The sequence below is a fragment of the Pleuronectes platessa genome, chromosome 24, assembly GCF_947347685.1.
Source record: "Pleuronectes platessa chromosome 24, fPlePla1.1, whole genome shotgun sequence".
NCBI lineage: Eukaryota > Metazoa > Chordata > Actinopteri > Pleuronectiformes > Pleuronectidae > Pleuronectes > Pleuronectes platessa.
The window spans coordinates 4,362,429-4,381,750 of record NC_070649.1 but is presented as its reverse complement, the minus strand read 5'-3'; the positions used below and the strand labels follow the sequence as shown (position 1 = coordinate 4,381,750).

The 19,322-nt window shown below is 42.1% G+C and overlaps 1 protein-coding gene across 4 annotated transcripts; it reads right to left on the bottom strand.

Moving 5' to 3' along the window:
• Window positions 1–4,789: 4,789 nt before the first annotated feature.
• Window positions 4,790–15,390, bottom strand: ddx3xb (DEAD-box helicase 3 X-linked b). 4 transcript variants are annotated; one of them, XM_053417142.1, is made up of 19 exons: window positions 15,064–15,390; window positions 13,248–13,314; window positions 12,824–12,883; window positions 12,391–12,588; window positions 11,977–12,079; window positions 11,643–11,765; window positions 10,932–11,031; window positions 10,704–10,839; window positions 10,521–10,618; window positions 10,251–10,349; window positions 9,992–10,152; window positions 9,689–9,833; window positions 9,426–9,570; window positions 8,791–8,841; window positions 6,993–7,174; window positions 6,702–6,819; window positions 6,451–6,604; window positions 6,206–6,330; window positions 4,790–6,037 (listed from the first exon to the last, which is right to left on the bottom strand). In XM_053417142.1, the coding sequence occupies exons 1-19, from the start codon at window positions 15,106–15,108 to the stop codon at window positions 5,958–5,960; spliced, it is 2,190 nt and encodes a 729-aa protein (XP_053273117.1). In that variant the 5' UTR covers window positions 15,109–15,390; the 3' UTR covers window positions 4,790–5,957. The 4 variants fall into 4 exon arrangements, with proteins under 4 accessions (XP_053273117.1, XP_053273118.1, XP_053273119.1 ...); XM_053417143.1 differs by having other exon boundaries at window positions 13,263–13,314; XM_053417144.1 differs by having other exon boundaries at window positions 12,824–12,880; window positions 13,263–13,314.
• Window positions 15,391–19,322: the final 3,932 nt, after the last annotated feature.

Genomic DNA, 19,322 nt, shown 5'->3' with positions numbered 1-19,322 from the left:
AACTGCGCGCGAACAGCTGAATCCCACGGTTGCTGTTAACTAGAACTCCACCTGGTCCCGAAAAAAACCAAAAGAAAACCAAAAGAACTGTTTCATATGTGGAAGAACCTTTCCATACGACACACTCACTCATGCACGCACACACACTGTATTGTTGAGAAACCTCTCCTTCTATTTCACACTCACTCACGCATACATACCCCTCGGAGGTTTTGAAGGACGTGTGCTACAGAGGACTAAAGTAACAAACTAAAGTATATTTTGTAAAACCTATCGGGGTTTGAAGATATTCTACAACAGAGGGGCCTGCAGGCCGCAGCAATGGGACATAGCACCAGTAATTGGTCACTGACCATCAAAATACTCCTGCTGGCAAGTGAAGTTACAGCAGCGACGCATGGTGACAGTGTAGGTGTATCTGTTGCCGTGATAATGCTCTATACAAGTGTAACCAACTTCCCGATCTGCTCCATTAGGGCTGGGTATCAGCTTTGAATTTAAGGCATCAAAAAAGGTTTTGAAAAATATTCAAAAACCATAAAATAAAGTGCTGGGTTTAAAAAATACTACGTTTTTCTTTCAGAGGGAAAAATCTGAGCACTTCTTGCCTTGAATTAACAAAACTGATACAGGGATCGTTAGGATTCATTAGCAAAAAAAAGAGACAAATCTGTCTGGGAAACAGTGATGGATGAACTAACCTCCATCCACTGAGCTCTGCTACTTCTGTGGCTAAAAAGCAAACAACAGAAGTGAGAGGAATCCAAAATGGAACACAACACGGCAACTAAATTATATTTCTCTTGGCCATTTCCCCTTTGTGAATAAGTTTTCTAAATCTGTTGGAAACATTGATTTGCACAACAACTGGGACAATGTATAATGTCATGTTTTAATTGTGATTAACCCCTCGAATGCTCAGCACTTGTACTGAGTGACATCCTGGGGAGTCTGTAGCTGTATCTCTATTGCACTTCCTGTAGAGGCCCAGAGCCTCGCTGGGGTGGGGAGGGGTGTTGTGACCAAATGGGTAGAGGGATTTGGGGCACAGTGGTAGTTTAAGTGTTGCTCCAACACAGTTCAAAAGTAACTACAGCTGATCGATTATAGTCCATCTTCCTAGAAAAAAAAGAGACCTGGGTACATTGCATATTTATGTGCGTGCTCCGAACACTACGAGGTGACGAGATTTGCTCTGTACACAAAATGAAGAGTGAGGTAAACTCAAGTTCCAACAATTCCCTGCTGTAAATCGCAAAAGTTCAAAATTCCTATCTACACTACCAGCAGTCAACAACATGCTCAGACCCTGCCTTAAATCATAAAGTCCTAGCATCGGAATCCCCTCATGTGAAATGCCCAGTCACTCCCCTGCAGCCTGTAATCACGCCATTATTCTACAGTTAGTCTATCTGCCCCCTAGTGGCTGTTAGAAGGCACGGCAATGTCTACACGGAACCAGATTCTTTCTCCACCTTTTAACTCTGACACCATTTCCTTCTGGAAGGTATTTTAAACATACGTGGACTTTTTATTGAACTGCACCAGCTGCATAAAGAGCCACGGTTTCAAGTCACAAATGCTGACAATTTCCCCCTCGAAACAGGGACTATGTAACAGTGTCAGTTTGTCACTGCTAAACTCGTTGTATTCAGCCAATATTTAAAAAGTTAGACACTGATATGAAACTAGTGTCTGAAAGCGTCTAAATGTCCCTACTCCAAAAAAAAGCTCAAAAACATCAACAATGAGGGGATTTCGAGACGCTTATGGGAAACGTAACACAATTAAGATTGTGTATCATCAACTGTGTAAGGAGTTTCAATCTCTACGTTTCCCGGTGTCCGAGAAAAAGTGCAACTTAAAAAAAAGACATCTGTCCACGTGTAAAGTGAATTCTACACTAAATAAATCCTTCATTAGCGATTGTCATCTGCAATACTATCTTCAACATATTGTCCAGTCACTAATTTCTATCCCACTGCTGCCGATTCTAATTCTTCTTCCTTCATTTAACAGTCGCTGTAAGAAATCTAAGACAGAGACTATCCACCATTGCTGCAGGAGAAGTGTGTTGAATCGGTTATCATGTGCTGAAATAATTGTTTTGGGACACCTCGACACAGTTCTGGTCAACACCGATTTAACCAGTGCTTCATTGTAGTCCAGCCGATATTAGAACAACAGAGAGAACGATGCGCTACAGTAACATTTAAACAGCAACTGAAAGAAACGTGGTCGCGTGTGCTGCGTCTTCCCTCGCCTGCTACGACTGACTCTCCTGCCACAAATAGAAGCATTTTGGAAAATCGACACAAAAAAGATTTAGCATGTGATCCGCTGTCTGCTCAGTCCTCTGGCATCAACTCAGCCTCAAACTCTTCTCGAGTCGCGCCAACTACTTCGCTGAACCTCCTTATCAACTTGTACTCGAGGGACACGGATTCAACGACCGACCCGAGCACGACAAGAAGTGTAAAAAATAAATTAAAATAGACGGGAAAAAAAATAATAACTAAAGCCTGCTGTAGAATTGTAATCATTGGTTTGGCATTTTTAACTCCTTGACCAAAAAACAACACTTGCATGTTTTGTTGCCTTGGTCCAGCCTTGTCCTGTGTCAAAGCCAGTGGGCAATTTGAGGGAATCTGATCGTGTGTGTACAAAACTGTAAAGAATAAATCTGCTGAGCCGGTTCAAATTGCCCACTGAGCTCAGTTTGACAGACACTGCGTGGTCCAATGTCGAGTGATCAAAGATAATCTTCTACACATCAAGTGTTGCTTCACATTCTTTTTCAGTGGAGATTCTTCTCATTCTATTTTAAAGAGCCTAACTATATACACACAACCTAGATTTTCTTTATTTCACTAAAATTATCGATGTAAACAAAACAAATTAATACCCTGATAAGAAATAATAAATGTCCCCACCAGGTAGCAACAGTGCATTTTGGCATATTCTGCTGCTGATAAGACACAGTGGGGGATTGGGCTTCTACCACTGAATCATTCAAATGACAGTGGAGGTTCTCTTATATGTTCAAACTGGGACCCAACACGGACATCATGGGTGCAGGTCAACTGCTACTTGTAGCCTGGTTCCACGGCAGAGCAAAGTGGGGCTAACCAGGGATTAAGCATCAATAATATCAAGGTTCTTAAATCTTCAGTTCTTTTATGCCACTTGTCCATTAGCACACTTTATTCGTTCTATATCTTACTGTGCTATGCAGACGCAAGGATTCTTTGGAATAACGTGTGACAGCGCTGGTCAAATTGTAATCTCTATAAACAGACTCTGCATGTAAATATGCAGAATCTGTAGGAGAGGGACACGTGTGTGTTTTGTGTGGAGAGCTACGAAAACGCTTCAACTATTGTTTTTTAAATGTGTTTGCACTCAGATGCAGATAGCTGTTACTAGAGATTAGGCCAAAAATTTTGTCTGGACATTACACATCACACTTTGTATGATACAAAGAAACTAATTGGACTCTCAACAGTGTACAGTGAACGGAAGTCTGAGTCTTGGCCCGGATATCCGCCGTCTACACCAGAAGCTCCCAAAATGTGATAATAATTCATCCTTAGACAATAGCTGCGTGATTTAGAGATCTGTTGAAGTGCAGCACCCACCAGCAGTGTTGCATCATTTCACAATAACCTAGACACACAGGAAGGAAGCAGCAGTCACGTCACGGCAGCTGGAATGAACTCAGCGGCGGCTAATGCCAACATGCTGCTGGTGTGCAGCTTACACAGAAAGTGACGGGTGCAGCGGCTGGTTACGAAGAACATGATTTGACTCTGATGTGTGTCGGAAATTTTGGGGCCGTCTTTGTCGGCTGATTTCTTGAAAACATTGCCGTGAATAATTTGACCTCATTCGAAAAACTCAATGAATAATAAGGGAATCACCTGCAATCTAAGGCTGATAGGACATGGGTGGAACACAGCACAGTAAGACATGAAGACACAATGACTAAAATGTGCTACAGACGTGTGGTTATATCTCCCAGAAGCCCCAGCATCTCCCTGCTGTGAAACAGATTAAGCTACAGATTCTCTACTTTTATACCCGACCTCAACGGATCTGTAAGACCTAACAAATAAACTGGAATTACTTATTTTAGAGAAGACTCTTCATGTAACTCTCCAGGATAGAGTGAGCAAGAATATTTTTTAACTATTATAGCCGTTTTTTGTGTTTCCCCTTGAAAGAAGCTTTTTGGCAAACAAGGGTATTTCAATGTTTGTGGTGGAAGCAGAGCCAGTTTCCCAAGAGCACGGTGGCACTAAGAGTCATCTGACCATCCAGAGTCACTGATGAAGATTTGTAACTGTTGAACTTGAACTACAACAGGTCTAATCTAATATTACATTATTTTAGAACCACATATTTGAAGGTAAAGACTACGAGATGCAACACGACGCATCTGCTGCTGCACAGCAGAACCAAACTCTCTCAGTGACTCCCTGTTGAGCATTAAGTGACTCAACAATTAGTGACCACATGGTTTTGAGAAACTCAAACTCGAGCTCAAACCAGAGCTATAGATGTGACATACAGGTCAATGAGTCAGACTTTGTTTCCCAAAGGCATAAAACCACTGCTGTTGTCTCTATTTAAAGCCAAATGTAATGTTTTGTTTAATCCAATTTCTAGGCTCTGGAAGAGGGTGTTGAAAAAATACAGATGTGGCAGCCGTGGTGATACACAGTTGGGAATCAGCTCATCAGAGACCTCCAGATGAATTTGAACTTCAATAGACAGATAAGGAACAGTGTTGAGGTTCCTCACCACAGTTTTTATTTAGTTTTTTTTTTTTGCCAAGGTTTGATTTAGTTCAAGCCTAGTTTGTTTCCTTCCAAATAGAAATAAAGAAAACATGACTGAACCCATACATGACATTGAATACACTTTTTTTCAGTCACAGTTGGCCGATACTTGTGGCCCTGAACGCATAATGGCAATAAAAACAATGGAAACAAGGGACAAAAGTTCAACTGCTGAAAGGCACAGTACAGAAACAAATGATTCTCCATTATGTTTTGCTTCAAACAAAGAAATGCTATTTGTCATTGTGATATTAACAACCACTGGAAGCGTCCCAGCTCCTCGTCTCCTCAGTCTCATTATTCTCTTGAAACGATTGTTTTAAAAAGGTGACAAAAAACAATTTTTTGCGGTTTCTTTACCCCTTTTTAAGAATCTGTGATGTAAGTGAAGTACACCTCAGCCTCACCTTTCTCCGCGCTTTTAGAAAAGTTCCTGGCCGGTGATTTACAACATGGCCATGCGTTACATACAAAGATGGCGTGTGGAGGGACACAGGAAGCTGGCTTTGGGTGAATATAGACAAAAATAATGAAGCCAAAACTAAAATCTTAAACTGAAATAAATGAATATCCCTCCATCTTCTACAACTGTTATGGAGAAGTCCACACGCTGTCAATCTTGTGTGTATCATATAAAAGAACATGTAAAACTTTAGAACTGGTTATTTCTCTTCAGACGTGTGTCACAGAGGGAAAATACTTTAAAATGTCCTCGCTGAAAACAAAGGATGCTGCTAGCTTGAAGTAAACCTGTGGCTAGTGTTAAAAAAAAAATAACCCGCTAAAATTGAAGAATCCTTTTTAACTGTGACCAATTGTAATAGGCGAGAGTCATCGGGAACTAAGAAATCAAAAAAATCAAACCGAAAACTGTAACAACGAAGGTGGAGATGGATAGAAGAGGAATTAAAAGATTTAAGCGCATAGAGATGGAAGGGGGGCTATATAAACGAGTATAAATAGTCCAATAACATGCACATGGATTCTTGGGGTTTATGGAAGGGATGTAGACAGACGGAGTGCAGACGACAGTGTGGGGGAAATGAGGGAGGATGATGAGTGAAAAGAAGAAAGAAGAATGAGTGAAGGAGAAGGGATGGAGGAGAGAGGAGGAACCTAGTTGCCCCACCAGTCAACTTGAGGGTGCGAGTAGTTGGCGCCGTAGCCGTCACTGGCGTAGAAGTTTCCAAATCCAGCTGAGACAAGACAGAGGAGGGAACTCAAAGTTAACAAAATAAAGGAGCCAGCATTTCAGAGAACATGCCTAGGTTTAGGAGTGTGTTTGTAGTCTGTGCCTACATGATCATATATTGATTAGGAGATAATTGAAAACACCATATACGACTTAATGGACCGATCCTCACCTCCTCCAAAGCCTCGGGCTGCTCCATGTCCTGGCTGGTTGCGTCCTCCGCGTGCTCCGAACCCTCCGGCGTTAGCTCCAGCGGCCGTCTGACGATAATCACGTGCTCCAAACCCTCCAGCGAACCTGGTGGTGAAAATACATTATGTTATTTATATCAAATATGCAGTAATAAAACAGTGCAGCCCGTACAATGAGAAATTACTAAAACTTTAACATGACAACCAAGATTTAGAGTGTGTTTACCTCTTAGAACGTCCTCTGTTGGTGCTCTTATGCTGGTGCTCATAGGCCAGGCTCTCAAGCCAAGAGGGAACTTCCTGTTTAGCCTCTACAAGGATGTCCAGCAGGTCTTTAGTGATGTTCCCGTTCTTATCATTGAAGAACGATGTGGCCAATCCTACAGGGAAAAAACATTCATGTAAAACACAGAGATTTGTGAGGTCATGCAACACTCCTCCGGTTGTATTTCCACACACACTAGAGTGGAGTCTTACCCAGGTTTCCGACTCTTCCTGTACGCCCGATGCGGTGGACATACTCCTCTATGTCGCTGGGCAGATCAAAGTTAATAACGTGCTTCACGTTGGAGATGTCCAGACCCCGAGCTGCCACCTGAGCACACAAGACAACATTTTCAATCAATATCAATGCTGAGTTGACATTCCAGCTAACAGTTGTCTTCTTATTCAGCAAAGACTTTTCACATTCCCACTGGGGAAACACAAATTTCTATTATGCGTTAAGTAAATACCTGATTACATATTCTAATATAATTTCTTACTGACCGCTGTGGCAACCAGAATGGGGCATTTTCCTGACCGGAACTGGCTCAGGGCCTCTTCTCTGTCCCTCTGGGAGCGGTCACCATGGATGCTGGTGCAGGCGTAGCCCTCCCGATACAGGAAGTCCTCCAAGGCATCGGCGCCTTTCTTGGTCTCCACAAAAACCAGAGTCAATGAGTCCTTGCCTGATCAACCGAGAGAAAAAGACACAAGAAGTTAATCATTGAGGGCGAGTGGCTGATCCTGGTGGTCGCATCAACACAAACAGCAGATTTTAAGTGGCTGAGAATGAAGTAGCTTCTGTGTTTAAAGCTCGGATGAAACAATTACATTTTATGAATGAAGGCCAGTGGGCTTATTTGTTTTTTCTTCTGCACTAGAAGAATCAGCGGGGGACTCCCTGCTGTGTTCACACATCAACTTCTCTGGACATTATACTAGAAGGCCGGGCGGAAAAGTCCACACAAACTGTGGAGTGTCTCACTCAGACATTTGCACATGTCCCTCCTATGGAGAAAATATAGAGGTACTGTGGAGTTCAGTGCATTTCTCAAAGCAGCTTAGAGTCTGCTGATGACACGGCAAAAAATAAGCATCAGACTTTGTTTTCCAACATGCTGTTGATCTGACATGTAACTAAGAGACTGACACAAATTTCACACATTGCTCACAGAAATCCAAGGGCTTAAGCTTGAATGTGATAATACCTGGAAAAAATTGAGACTCTAGAAGCCATTCACCAACTTTGTTTATCAGTTGTTTAAAAAAAGAAGAAGAAAGGAGTTGGAGGTACGAAACATGCTTAATCACAATGAAAATCTTTAAATGTTTCAAATCCGTTTCTGAGCAGACTCTGGCACGTCATATATCTACCAATAATACAGCACACACACGTACATGTTGGAGGCTTCAACGCAAACGCTGCTCACTCAGTTTGAATGGGGTGACATCACGTGTTCCTAAACTGCATTTTTGTTCTGTCACTTTACTTTGCTTGCACTGCATGTGGTAGAAAATGAGCAGCAGCCAATACAATGGCGTATAAATGAATCCCCAGGCTCAAGCGAGAGAGGTGGTGAACCTTGTTTGTGTTCATCTAGTTGTGGATTTTATTTCCCATGTGCTTCTGTTCGGCATTCCATGGACAGGTTAGCACGGCAGGTTAGCACGAAAGCAGAGAAGGGATCTGATTATTGTAGACATGATTGCACCAGAACAAAGCGTCTGCTCGCCTTCCATCAAGCGTTAACAACATGTACGCGAGAGTCCTCTTTCAGGTAGTTAAATTCCAGGCTGTGACACTTAAATATTGATAACATGCACATTATGTAGTCATTGTTCTTTTCACAATACAATAATGTTCATCTGTGCAACAGGCAGTGGGGGGGTGCAGCGTGACTAAGAAAAACAAGAATAACTAGCTAACAGCATCAGCAGCACTGCGACGAGAGCCCCCTGATGGAGAGGGTTTGGTCAAATGCTCTTGCTCCAATGTCATTACCACCTGATGTTAGCTGTTGACAACACCACATGACCACACTCTCTCCATCAAGGATTTGGTTCTGACACGAGGACACCACAAAGAGATGCCCAAAAAGAAAAACAACCACACAACAGGCATGTTTGGTTTAAGCTGAGCAAACCTGACCCATGAAATGATTCACAGAACAAATAAAAACACAACAAAACAAAAACACGAAAAACTGGATTCTTCACCAACAAAAAAGAATAATAAAAGGCAAGCAATATTATTTTGAACTATGGAATGACAAGATACAGGTTCATTGATTAAGAATCTTACCAGGTTTCTCTATGTTGTCTCCAGTATTGTCCTGTACCTCGCTCGGGATGACTTGGGATAAAACCACACCAAACCACCAAACATGTAAACTGCACTCAAATCACCAGCAGAAAACCAACTGTGTGTGTTTAATGTTGCTCAAGGACCAAATATTTGCCCGGATCACATAGCTTTTAATACTTGTTTCTAGACGGGTTACTGATAAAAAAAGGAGAATAGTTGCGGATGTCTTTTGAGTATGAATGATATTTCTTCTGCCCTCCTCAGACCAAGAAAAATATAATTGAATGAAATCACATCTAAAAGCTCTGCTGGATGTTTCTTGCACGAGGCAAATTAAAAAAAGGGTAAACCAATTTTATCTGGTCATTGTGTTCTTAACTCATATTGATGGTACTAGGTTGAAATGTGTATTTTCACTGAACAAACCCCAAACATAACTATGTGAACGGTTGTCAAACATGGGATGTTGATGTACAATACTCAGAGACACATAGTAAGGTCCAGTCTGAGATGTAAGGACAACAGTACGTCAATGGTAAAAGGATAGGGGAATTAAAACTACACTGTGTATATGTGTGTTTGCAGTAGCGCAACAGGTTAGGTTACGAGTTCTCACTGTGTGACTGTCTCACCTGTAGCACTGAGCAGGTCCAGGAGGAAAGACCTCTTATCGCTCTCTTCCACCCACACCACTTTCTGAGTGATGTTCTCTGAGGTGGAACCCACTCTGCCCACTGCCAGGAAGATGTACTCCTCTAGGAAATCCCTGGCCAGGATCTGCAGCAGGGGCAGACCACTTGTTCATTAAAAGATTTCAGCGCTGTTATTTTTATAACTGTGGAGTCAGAGGGACTAATCGTAGGAACTGAGGAAGAAGAGTTTACTGCAAACACACCTGGATCTCTTTAGGAAAGGTAGCACTGAACATCATGGTTTGTCGCAGGCCTTTGTTTGGCATGGTGTCCTGCTCCACAATGCGCCTGATCTGCGGTTCGAATCCCATGTCCAACATGCGATCTGCCTCATCCAGGACCAAGTAGCTGACGGGAAGGAGACAGAGGATGAAGCCTTCAATATAAAGCTAAAACTGGTTTTATAAAATGCATTTGAATCAAACCCATCTCATTCAAAATAATAAAATTAAACTGAGAGAATAACCAATTTTATTAATCGCTGCCTTCTCTTGTCCATGTCTTACTTGCAGTAGTCCAGTCCGATCTTGCCCCTCTCCATCATGTCTACCAGTCTTCCTGGTGTAGCCACCAGTAGGTGGCAGCCTCTCTCCAGGTCTCTTATCTGCTGGCCAATGTCTGCTCCTCCATACACAACACAAGGACGCACTCTGGACCTGTAGGAAAACTATAAATAGAACAAGGAGGATAAAGATAAATAATAAATAATAAATAAATAATTGACAGCAGGGAGGGTTAATGTGTGTGCATGTGCATGTTGTGTACCTTCCTGGATTCATCATATATCTGCAAAGCCAGCTCTCTGGTTGGAGCCAGTATCAGGGCCATTGGGTACTGCTTACGACGTCCGTACTTCCCATTCTCCTGCATAACCAGGATAAAACACCACAAAACAAAAGATTAGATCAGAAGTCACCAGAAAGGCCCAAACATCACGTCTAACTCCAATGTGTGAATGTGTCCGGCCACTGCGAGTCACACAGCCCCAATCAAGTACAATTAAACTGAGCAGAACCGTGAACACTTTGCTTTTACCTGTCCAGAGGTTTTAGCTGCATTAGTAGCTTCTACTGGTCCCTCATTGTAGATCTGGCTGAGAATCGGCAGCAGAAATGCTGCAGTCTTTCCAGAACCTGCACAAAACCAAACAGCATCATCTCAAGAATGTAACATCAATATATTAAAGATGTGATGCCCTCCATGTACAGCATGTCCTACCCGTCTGTGCGCATGCCATGAGATCTCTCTTTGACTTGACGATTGGAATGGCGTATTTCTGGACAGGAGTTGGTCTGGTGTAGCGACTCAGAGCGATGTTGTTCATGATAATCTCACCCATGTCCACATCTTGGAACTATATTGGCACAACCGTTACGTTAATGTAATTGTGATGCTGATGTGTAATAGTTATACTTCTAATAGATTAATATAACAACAGAAACTCACGCTATCAATGTGGTGGGGGCAGTTCTGCCCTGTGGCCTCAACGGGAATGTCATCATACTTCTCAAAGTTAATGCCTGTGTTACTGGCAGCGAACAGCTCACTGCGGAGGAGCAAAAGAAGAAAAGAGGCAGAGCAGGTTAGTCCAGCATTCAGAAGAGAACCTGATGTAGTTTCAAGCTTAATACCTCCACAAAAAAAGCATATATATATATATCTATCAAACTCCGCTCAGTGACATTTGTTTTAATACATGTTATTTTTGTGAATAATCTTTATCACTCTAACATTTTGTTTTATGTGATGGGCCTTTAGATTTTTCTAATATTTTTTAAGCCTAGGAAAACATTGCATTGATTTCAGAAGCCTTAAAGACACAGTTTTAACGATGACTGATATCATTCCCACATTAATGACACTGCTTAAAAAGGCACAATATCCATGTCATTAAAAAAACTAAATTACATTTTGTAAAATAACAATTCAAGTGTTGTACATGACTAATCTGGATCCAAGAAACTATGAATAATTGTGTCTCAGGTTTGTTCGCCAATAAACACGATACCAAAAAAGCAAATGACACACAAGGGCAAATTTTTATTCTTTGTACAACACATATTTATGTAGTGAACAATCCAGTTCATCCATTAACCTGACTGAAGTTTATTAAAATACCCAATATTCCCTGTATGGACCACACAAAATTCCACTCACTTTTCAAGGCGTTCGTTGCGTGGTGTTGGTTTGGACCAATCCCCTTCATTCATGGGCTCCTCCACCCAGCGGCTGTTTCCTCCTCCGCCTCCTCCACCACCACCAAATCCACCATGCTCGAACCTGAGGGTAACACATGCGTTATACAAGATGGTGATGTTTGATGCAGCAATAACGTTTTCCAAATTCTAACTGAAATATATTTCACATGAAAACATGGGGGTTTCTGTGGCGTCGTAACTTTAAACGTTGTTTCAGGACAGTGACGAAGTAAACATTTTTTTTTGAAAGATCAAAGAAGTCGTTTGACTGACTGCATGCCTCACGTCCTTACCTCCCTCTGTTAGCGTTGCCCCTGTCATTGAAGAATGCAGACTTCCCTCGGTTGTTACCAAAATTGCTATAGGCGTCCTTGGCCGTGTTCCAGCCGCCTGCATCTGAGATGAAGGAATGAATGAACATAACAGTGGATGAGGACAGAGTTCATACATTCAGTGTTGTTAATGAAGTGTTCAACAGTTCATCTTTCCGTTAGCTCTGATTTTTGATAAATAACCTTTTTTTTTTAAGGTTCACGGAAGCCCCCCCCTGCCTGTCCCTTCATATCTACACAATATAGCTCCAATATGATGACCAACAAAAGACATTAATCCCATTACTGCAGTTTGGAATGTTAATTGGTAAAAGATGTTCTCTGACAAATAAGTAATAGAAACTTTAATTTGGGTGCTGTGATGCAGAATCCCACCTTTGTTTTCGAAGCTACCAAATCCCATTGGCTGTGCTGGGATGATGGGGTTGAAGGCTCCTCCTCTGTTACCACGATAACCGCCTCCGCCTCCTCTTCCCCGCTCCATGCGAGGCGGGCCCCGATTAAATGTGTTGCCGGCCATGCGGTTGTCATGGTAGCCATTCACAAAGTTGTTGCGCCCTCCGTCCCAACCGACTGCAGGTGGAGAGGGGACAGTAAATTATCCAGGTATCAGAGAATACGTCACAGAACAGAGACTCTGAGATTGTTTCAGTTCTTCACAATGACAAAGTGATAACAATTATTTTCTATCTCTGTAGAGAAAGAGGCAATAATACAAATAAATCAGGTTTTTGGAGGGAGTTTTCTAAAGATATGTTTGCAGCAAACAAATGAGGAAGAGGAGGTAGAAGGGCAGCGAGAAACTTACAGTTGGCTGGAGGCGCCATGGCGTAGACACCTTGTCGACCAGCGGCGAAGGCATTTCCTGCTGGATGGGAAGAAAGTGCTTCAATTGAGATTTCTCCTCAGTGACAGATAGTTATTAAAAAGGTGCCTTGTGGAGTTTTAGGCCACTCGTAGCATTTGGGTGCCATGTCTTTAAAGTGTTATCTTTATCAGGGTACTTTTTGTGAAGTAAGTAAGTAAAAAAGAGCACCAGTGAATTGTAGAAAGGAATTTGGGACTGTAGAAAATGTTGTGTCCTTCCTAAGTTGTTCTTTAGGAATAGCTCCATTCCTGCTAGCATGATTAATTGATTGCGGTGGAAAGATGTTCAGCTTTGAGAGTGTGTGTGCACATGAACTAATAAAGAGAAAAACAAATAAAAACAACTAAAACAAAAATAGTAATACATTTTGCATGCTTACTGCTATTGCCTCCAATTTGTCCATCTGCAGCACTCAAGTCGAGGACAGCAAGCTTGAGAGAGAGAGAGACAAAGAATTAGGACAAACATTTAACACATACAATGCTTCATCTATCCTTCACCCTGATCCAAGTGTTTCCATTCAGGTCTTTCTAACCAAACATTTTAAATACACGTAAAATACCTAAGAAGATTCCACGAGGTCATCGCTCACGGCCTACATGCACATGTCAAAGACTGTACATAAAGATTGACAACATGACAGCTCCCCAAAGGTGAAGCCAAATCATTTAGATGATTCAGTCCAGATAGTTAACCCTGCCCCCTACATGTTAGCAGATGGGACGTAACCTACGACCTAAAAAGTCAAACCATACATTTTAAATTAAGATGAACGATGTGATTGCTCCGCAAGACTGAAGCCAAAGCATCTCAGCCGTATAGGTCATAAATCTCACCTCCTCCATGTAAGCAGATGTCAATTGTTCTGGTAAGTTCGATTTTTTTAATGAGTTACTTGATGCTATAGAAACAAGGTGACACATCATGATTGACAGCTGAGACTGACTCACGATTGGTTGCAGGAGCTCGATTCTGTGCAAGATGGCAGTGCTATCTGGGATGTTGCCTTTTCATTTCTTAATAGAAGGAGGAAGTGGAGAGGCCCCTTCCATAATTAGTCTATGATCAATAATCCTCAAATCCAGGTCGTTTTTTATCACAATTAAGTGTGTCCAACTGTTTATATTTTTAGTAAATAGGTCAAAATGTGTTATGTAATTCTATAAAACAGGGTGAGACGTCATGTGTGACAGCTGAGGCTGACACTCGATTGGTTGATCACCCCATCTCCAGATGACATCATCTGTGCAAGATGGCAGCGCTCCTATCCTGGATATTGTGGCTTCATTTCCTGTCGTCCATCTTTATAATACAGTCAGTGGCTGATGTGCATTTGATGAGGGGAACCTGTGGGTACACTTGACCAACATTTGGCTCAGAAAGAATCAGCTTCTCCATTAAAACCACGTCAGTGCAGATGCATTCGTGTGCATCCTGGACGAGGCGAGAGGCTGTTCGCTTTAATGAGATCACTCCCTCGCAGACATCCTGCCTGTTACACGTTCATCTCTGTAACACCACCTGGGAACATTAAGTACTTTTGGTGGCGTCGGACACACACATGCACCAACGTCGCTGGTGACGCAGATTATATTTTTTTGAACGGGACGCAGCGGAGACGAACTGTGCATCGCTGCGTGTCGCGAGACGGCCGGTGCGCCGCGGTGTCAAACGTCGCATTGTTTGCGTGTCCATCCCGCAAGCTGCATCTCCGCATACCTCCATTTTATTATTGTATCGAGCCGCACGACGAACGCAGTGGAGATAATAGTTCGGGGGTGCGTTCCATGTGCTCACACGGGAGGCCCGACGGGACCACACGGACGTCACTCGTTATCTAGCATCGAATTAAACTGTATTAGCTTAACCGCATGCTAAGCTAACAAACACGTGTATCAGTAATAGCCAATGTTTTCAAATTATGTTTGACGTAGCACTCGTAAACCAGTAAACTACCCCACATATTCTCTACATCCTGGTTACTTATCCCGACCCCGCCACTTTAGGCCGCCAAGGTGCAGGAATGAAGCGCACCCGCGGCCAGCTAGCACGATAGCATCTGCTTAACGGTGTTTTTTAATGGGGGTGCTAGCCGGTAAGCTAACATCCATCCCTGACATTTTTAACACTTTACCCCTAAAGCCTGACGCTGCAACACGCGGGGAAGGGACGCGGCTCACCTGCTGCTCCAGGCCGTGGGCATTCTCGATGGCCACATGACTCATAACTATGGAATATGGAGGAAAAATGTTGTCGTTGAAGATGGGGACCTCTTTGTTTGCCGGGGTTTGCTGGACGCGCTGCTGCTTCTTCCCTGCGCCGTTTCCGAGGTGTCCACGGCTGGCAGTGTCTTCTCTGGCTCTCGACGGTCACGCGTGTCCGTGTCCGGTGCTGGAGTTGGATTTAACGTTGCGGTGATTTGCGGGATCTTCGTGCAAACTCAGCTGTTGTTCGGTTTTGCGCTGCTAGCTTCTGGGACGAGACGCTGTCGCGGTGGCACGGGTGAAACGGCAGATCATTTCCGGTGACGCCAAAATAAAAGTTATCCCAAGCGCGTCAGCCAATCTCACAGCCTGGTCAATCTGTGCTCGATATGTACCGAATTGAATTTGACATGACATGTATGGGTGAAATAAATCCAAATACAGACACAACAATATTAATACCATCTTACTCAACCAGGGGGAGTTTTACTTACTAATATGAAAATCCAACTGAAAGTCACTTTGAGGTATATCTATGGATCTGGGTTTATTCTTACATGTTTATAGCCACGATCATTTCAACCTTTTATATGAGGAAAAACAAAAAATATTCCAAAGTCAAGTTTTATATATAGCCCAAATCCCCTTATTCCGGTCTGCTGTCAGCTAACACAAGCTAACTTGATTTAGTTAATCCAAACAACGCGAGACTTCAAACTCAGTTTATCGTGACGTCACCTCTGCACAGTGAAGAAAACATAATTTAACTGTAATATTCATACATTGTATTATATATACATTCATGTACTGTAAATACTTATATACTGTATGTAGTATTAAATTAAATAACTTTTGTAATATTACAATAATGAAGATACAGAGCGGCTAGTCTCCTTTTAATTATTTTTATTTAGATTGATTTGACATATATCAAGTCAGGATTTACACCTTATGTTTTTGTTGTGTTCTTATTCATTTCAGGTCAATATGACATATAGAATGTGAACTTAATCTATCACAAGTGCCTCCAAGACCCCATTGACACCTGGTTAAACATGCAATTATATCTTATCAGGATTTGGAAAACTCAGCTTTTATTATAATATAAGCAAGCAAATTACGATCAGATTAATCTGAGAAATAATAATTGAGAAAATAAAATTATATTAATTATTAAATTAAATAATAGCAATACTTATTCATATACATGCAGAGACCGGTGATGTGTCCACACATAGATTATACTTTACTAACCAGTAGATTCAGGAGTAAACCTGTTTAATCTTAGTTATTATGGGTTTAATTCGTCTTCAACAAAATATTCTTTATGATGCTGCTGGCTGGTAGGTGGGTTGCATGATGGGAAATGTAGTCTTCTTTTTGTTCACACATATAAAGGAAAACATTTCTCTTAGCTTCCGCCTTTATCTTAAGTTTATGATCCCACCCCAATTTGAATTTTTTTTAACTTTTTAGTTTAGAGGCAGGGTTTATGACCTATACTGCAGTCAGCCACCAGGTGGTGACTGAGATGCTTCTGCTTCACTGCAGCCATGTCGTTCTTTATATTTAGCCTATAGCTGAGATATTTGACCATGTAACTTTCCCATATGATTACTCCATTTAGTATAGTTTGTGTTCACTGACTGCTTTGATTGCTTTTGCACCTGTTTTCTGTCTGAGTCTTATTCCACTTTTGTTTGACGATGATCAGTTTTCTTGAGGGATAAGGTGACGTTTCCTGAAGACACCTGGATTGTGCCGCAGATGCTACAGCAGGACATTTAATCCTAACACGAGTTTTGGGCACAAAACTCCAGCCATTCTTGTCATTTCTTTTGCCGTTGCCTCGTGTGGGATGGGTTTACCCTGTAAGTTTCCACTTCCAGTCTGTAACTTTCCACTGCAGGAGAGGCTGTTCGGCAATAACCTCTTAAACGACTGAGTGGCAGCTTGTTTGCTTGCTGTGGGGCTTTTAAACAGTAAACCTGCTTTGCATACCATGACATGCTGGTTCATGACATGTACAGTGCCTTGCATAAGTATTCACCCCCTTTGGACTTTTCTACATTTTGTCATGGTATAACCACAGATTAAAATGTATTTCATCGTGAGTTTATGTAATGGACCAACACAAAATAGTGCATCATTTGGAAGTGGGGGGAAATATTACATGGATTTCACAATTATTTACAAATAAAAATCTGAAAAGTGTTGAGTGCATATGTATTCACCCCTTTACTGTGAAACCCCTAACAAAGATCTGGTGCGACCAATTGCATTCACAAGTCACATTTGCAAGTCACATAATTAGTAAATAGGGTCCACCTGTCTGCAATTTAATCTCAGTATAAATACACCTGTTCTGTGACGGACTCAGAGTTTGTTGGAGATCATTACTGAACAAACAGCATCATGAAGACCAAGGAGCTCACCAAACAGGTCAGGGATAAAGTTGTGGAGAAATATGAAGCAGGGTTAGATTATAAAAAAATATCCAGAGCTTTGAACATCTCTCTGAGCACCATAAAATCCATCATAAGAAAATGGAAAGAATATGGCACAACCGCAAACCTACCAAGAGGAGGCCGTCCACCCAAACTGAAGAGTCGGACAAGGAGAAAATTTATCAGAGAAGCAACCAGGGGGCCCATGGTTACTCTGGAGGAGTTGCAGAGATCCACAGCTGAGGTGGGAGAATCTGTCCACAGGACAACTATTAGTCGTCTACTCCACAAATCTGGCCTTTATGGAAGAGTGGCAAGAAGAAAGCCATTGTTGAACGGGATCCATAAAAAATCCCGTTTGGAGTTTGCCAGAAGCCATGTGGGAGACACAGCAAACATGTGGAAGAAGGTGCTCTGGTCAGATGAGACCAAAATTGAACTTTTTGGCCTCAATGCAAAACGCTATGTGTGGCGAAAACCCAACACTGCCCATCACCCTGAGCACACCATCCCAACAGTGAAACATGGTGGTGGTAGCATCATGCTGTGGGGATGCTTCTCTTCAGCAGGTACAGGGAAACTGGTCAGAATAGAGGGAAAGATGGATGGAGCCAAATACAGGGAAATCCTTGAAGAAAATCTGATGCAGTCTGCAAAAGACTTGAGACTGGGGCGGAGGTTCATCTTCCAGCAGGACAATGACCCTAAACATACAGCCAGAGCTACAAAGGAATGGTTTGGATTAAAGAATGTTAATGTCTTAAAATGGCCCAGTCAAAGCCCAGACCTCAATCCAATAGAGAATCTATGGCAAGACTTGAAGATTGCGGTTCACAGACGGTCTCCATCCAATCTGACTGAGCTTCATCTTTTTTGCCAAGAAGAATGGACAAACCTTTCCATCTCTAGATGTGCAAAGCTGGTAGAGACATACCCCAAAAGACTTGCAGCTGTAATTGCAGCGAAAGGGGGTTCTACCAAGTATTGACACAGGGGGGTGAATACTTATGCACCCAACAGATGTCAACTTTTTTGTTCTCATTATTGTTTGTGTCACAAAAAAATTTATTTTGCACCTCCAAAGTACTATGCATGTTTTGTTGATCAAACGGGAAAAAGTTTATTTAAGTCTATTTAAATTCCAGTTAGTAACAGTACATAATGGGAAAAAGTCCAAGGGGGGTGAATACTTATGCAAGGCACTGTAACTGCCTCACACGTTCAGTCCTGAAGTTTTACTTAAAAATCTTTTTCTTTTTGCTTATGCATTCACAGAGGTATTTTAAACTGCAGGTAAAGACGTATACCGTAGATGGACAAATGTGGTGGACAGGTCAAAAAATATTACTCGTTTTTGCAGTGCACATGTACCTAAGCTGCTGGATGTCCCTCTTTCAAAATTTGAGCTCTACATCGCAGTGGTTTCTTTTTTCATCTCTGTCAAGCACGTCAGTTCAGAGAAAGCAGACGAGGCTGAGCAGGTGGTTTCCCGAATACTCAGTGTTTTTCACATTCTGGTGGAGGGCTTTAAATGGAGCAGAAAGACCAGTTTGGTTGGATGTTTGCTTTCCTTTTGGAGACGACCTGCGGGTGCTAAAAGGTGTCGAGTTCAACTGTGGCTACTGCTGAGCCATGCAGTTGAGGGAGAGAGCGATTGCATCATAGGGAAAATATATCTGATCTCATGACATCTTTGATAGCGATGAAGCAATGAATCCTATAATGTATCTGGAACAAATACAGTGAGCAGCAGTGACTGAGGCAAGTAACGACAGGAGGCGGGCCGAG

Bases quoted from the DNA above. Each gene is read 5' to 3' on its own strand.
- ddx3xb (XM_053417142.1), bottom strand. From the start codon at position 15,108: ATGAGTCATGTGGCCATCGAGAATGCCCACGGCCTGGAGCAGCAG. The intron at 10,840-10,931 runs GTGAGTTTCTGT...GTGCCAATATAG, and splicing joins GCCCCCACCACATTGATAGC to TTCCAAGATGTGGACATGGG. The intron at 7,175-8,790 runs GTAAGATTCTTA...TCGGTTGATCAG, and splicing joins AGACAACATAGAGAAACCTG to GCAAGGACTCATTGACTCTG.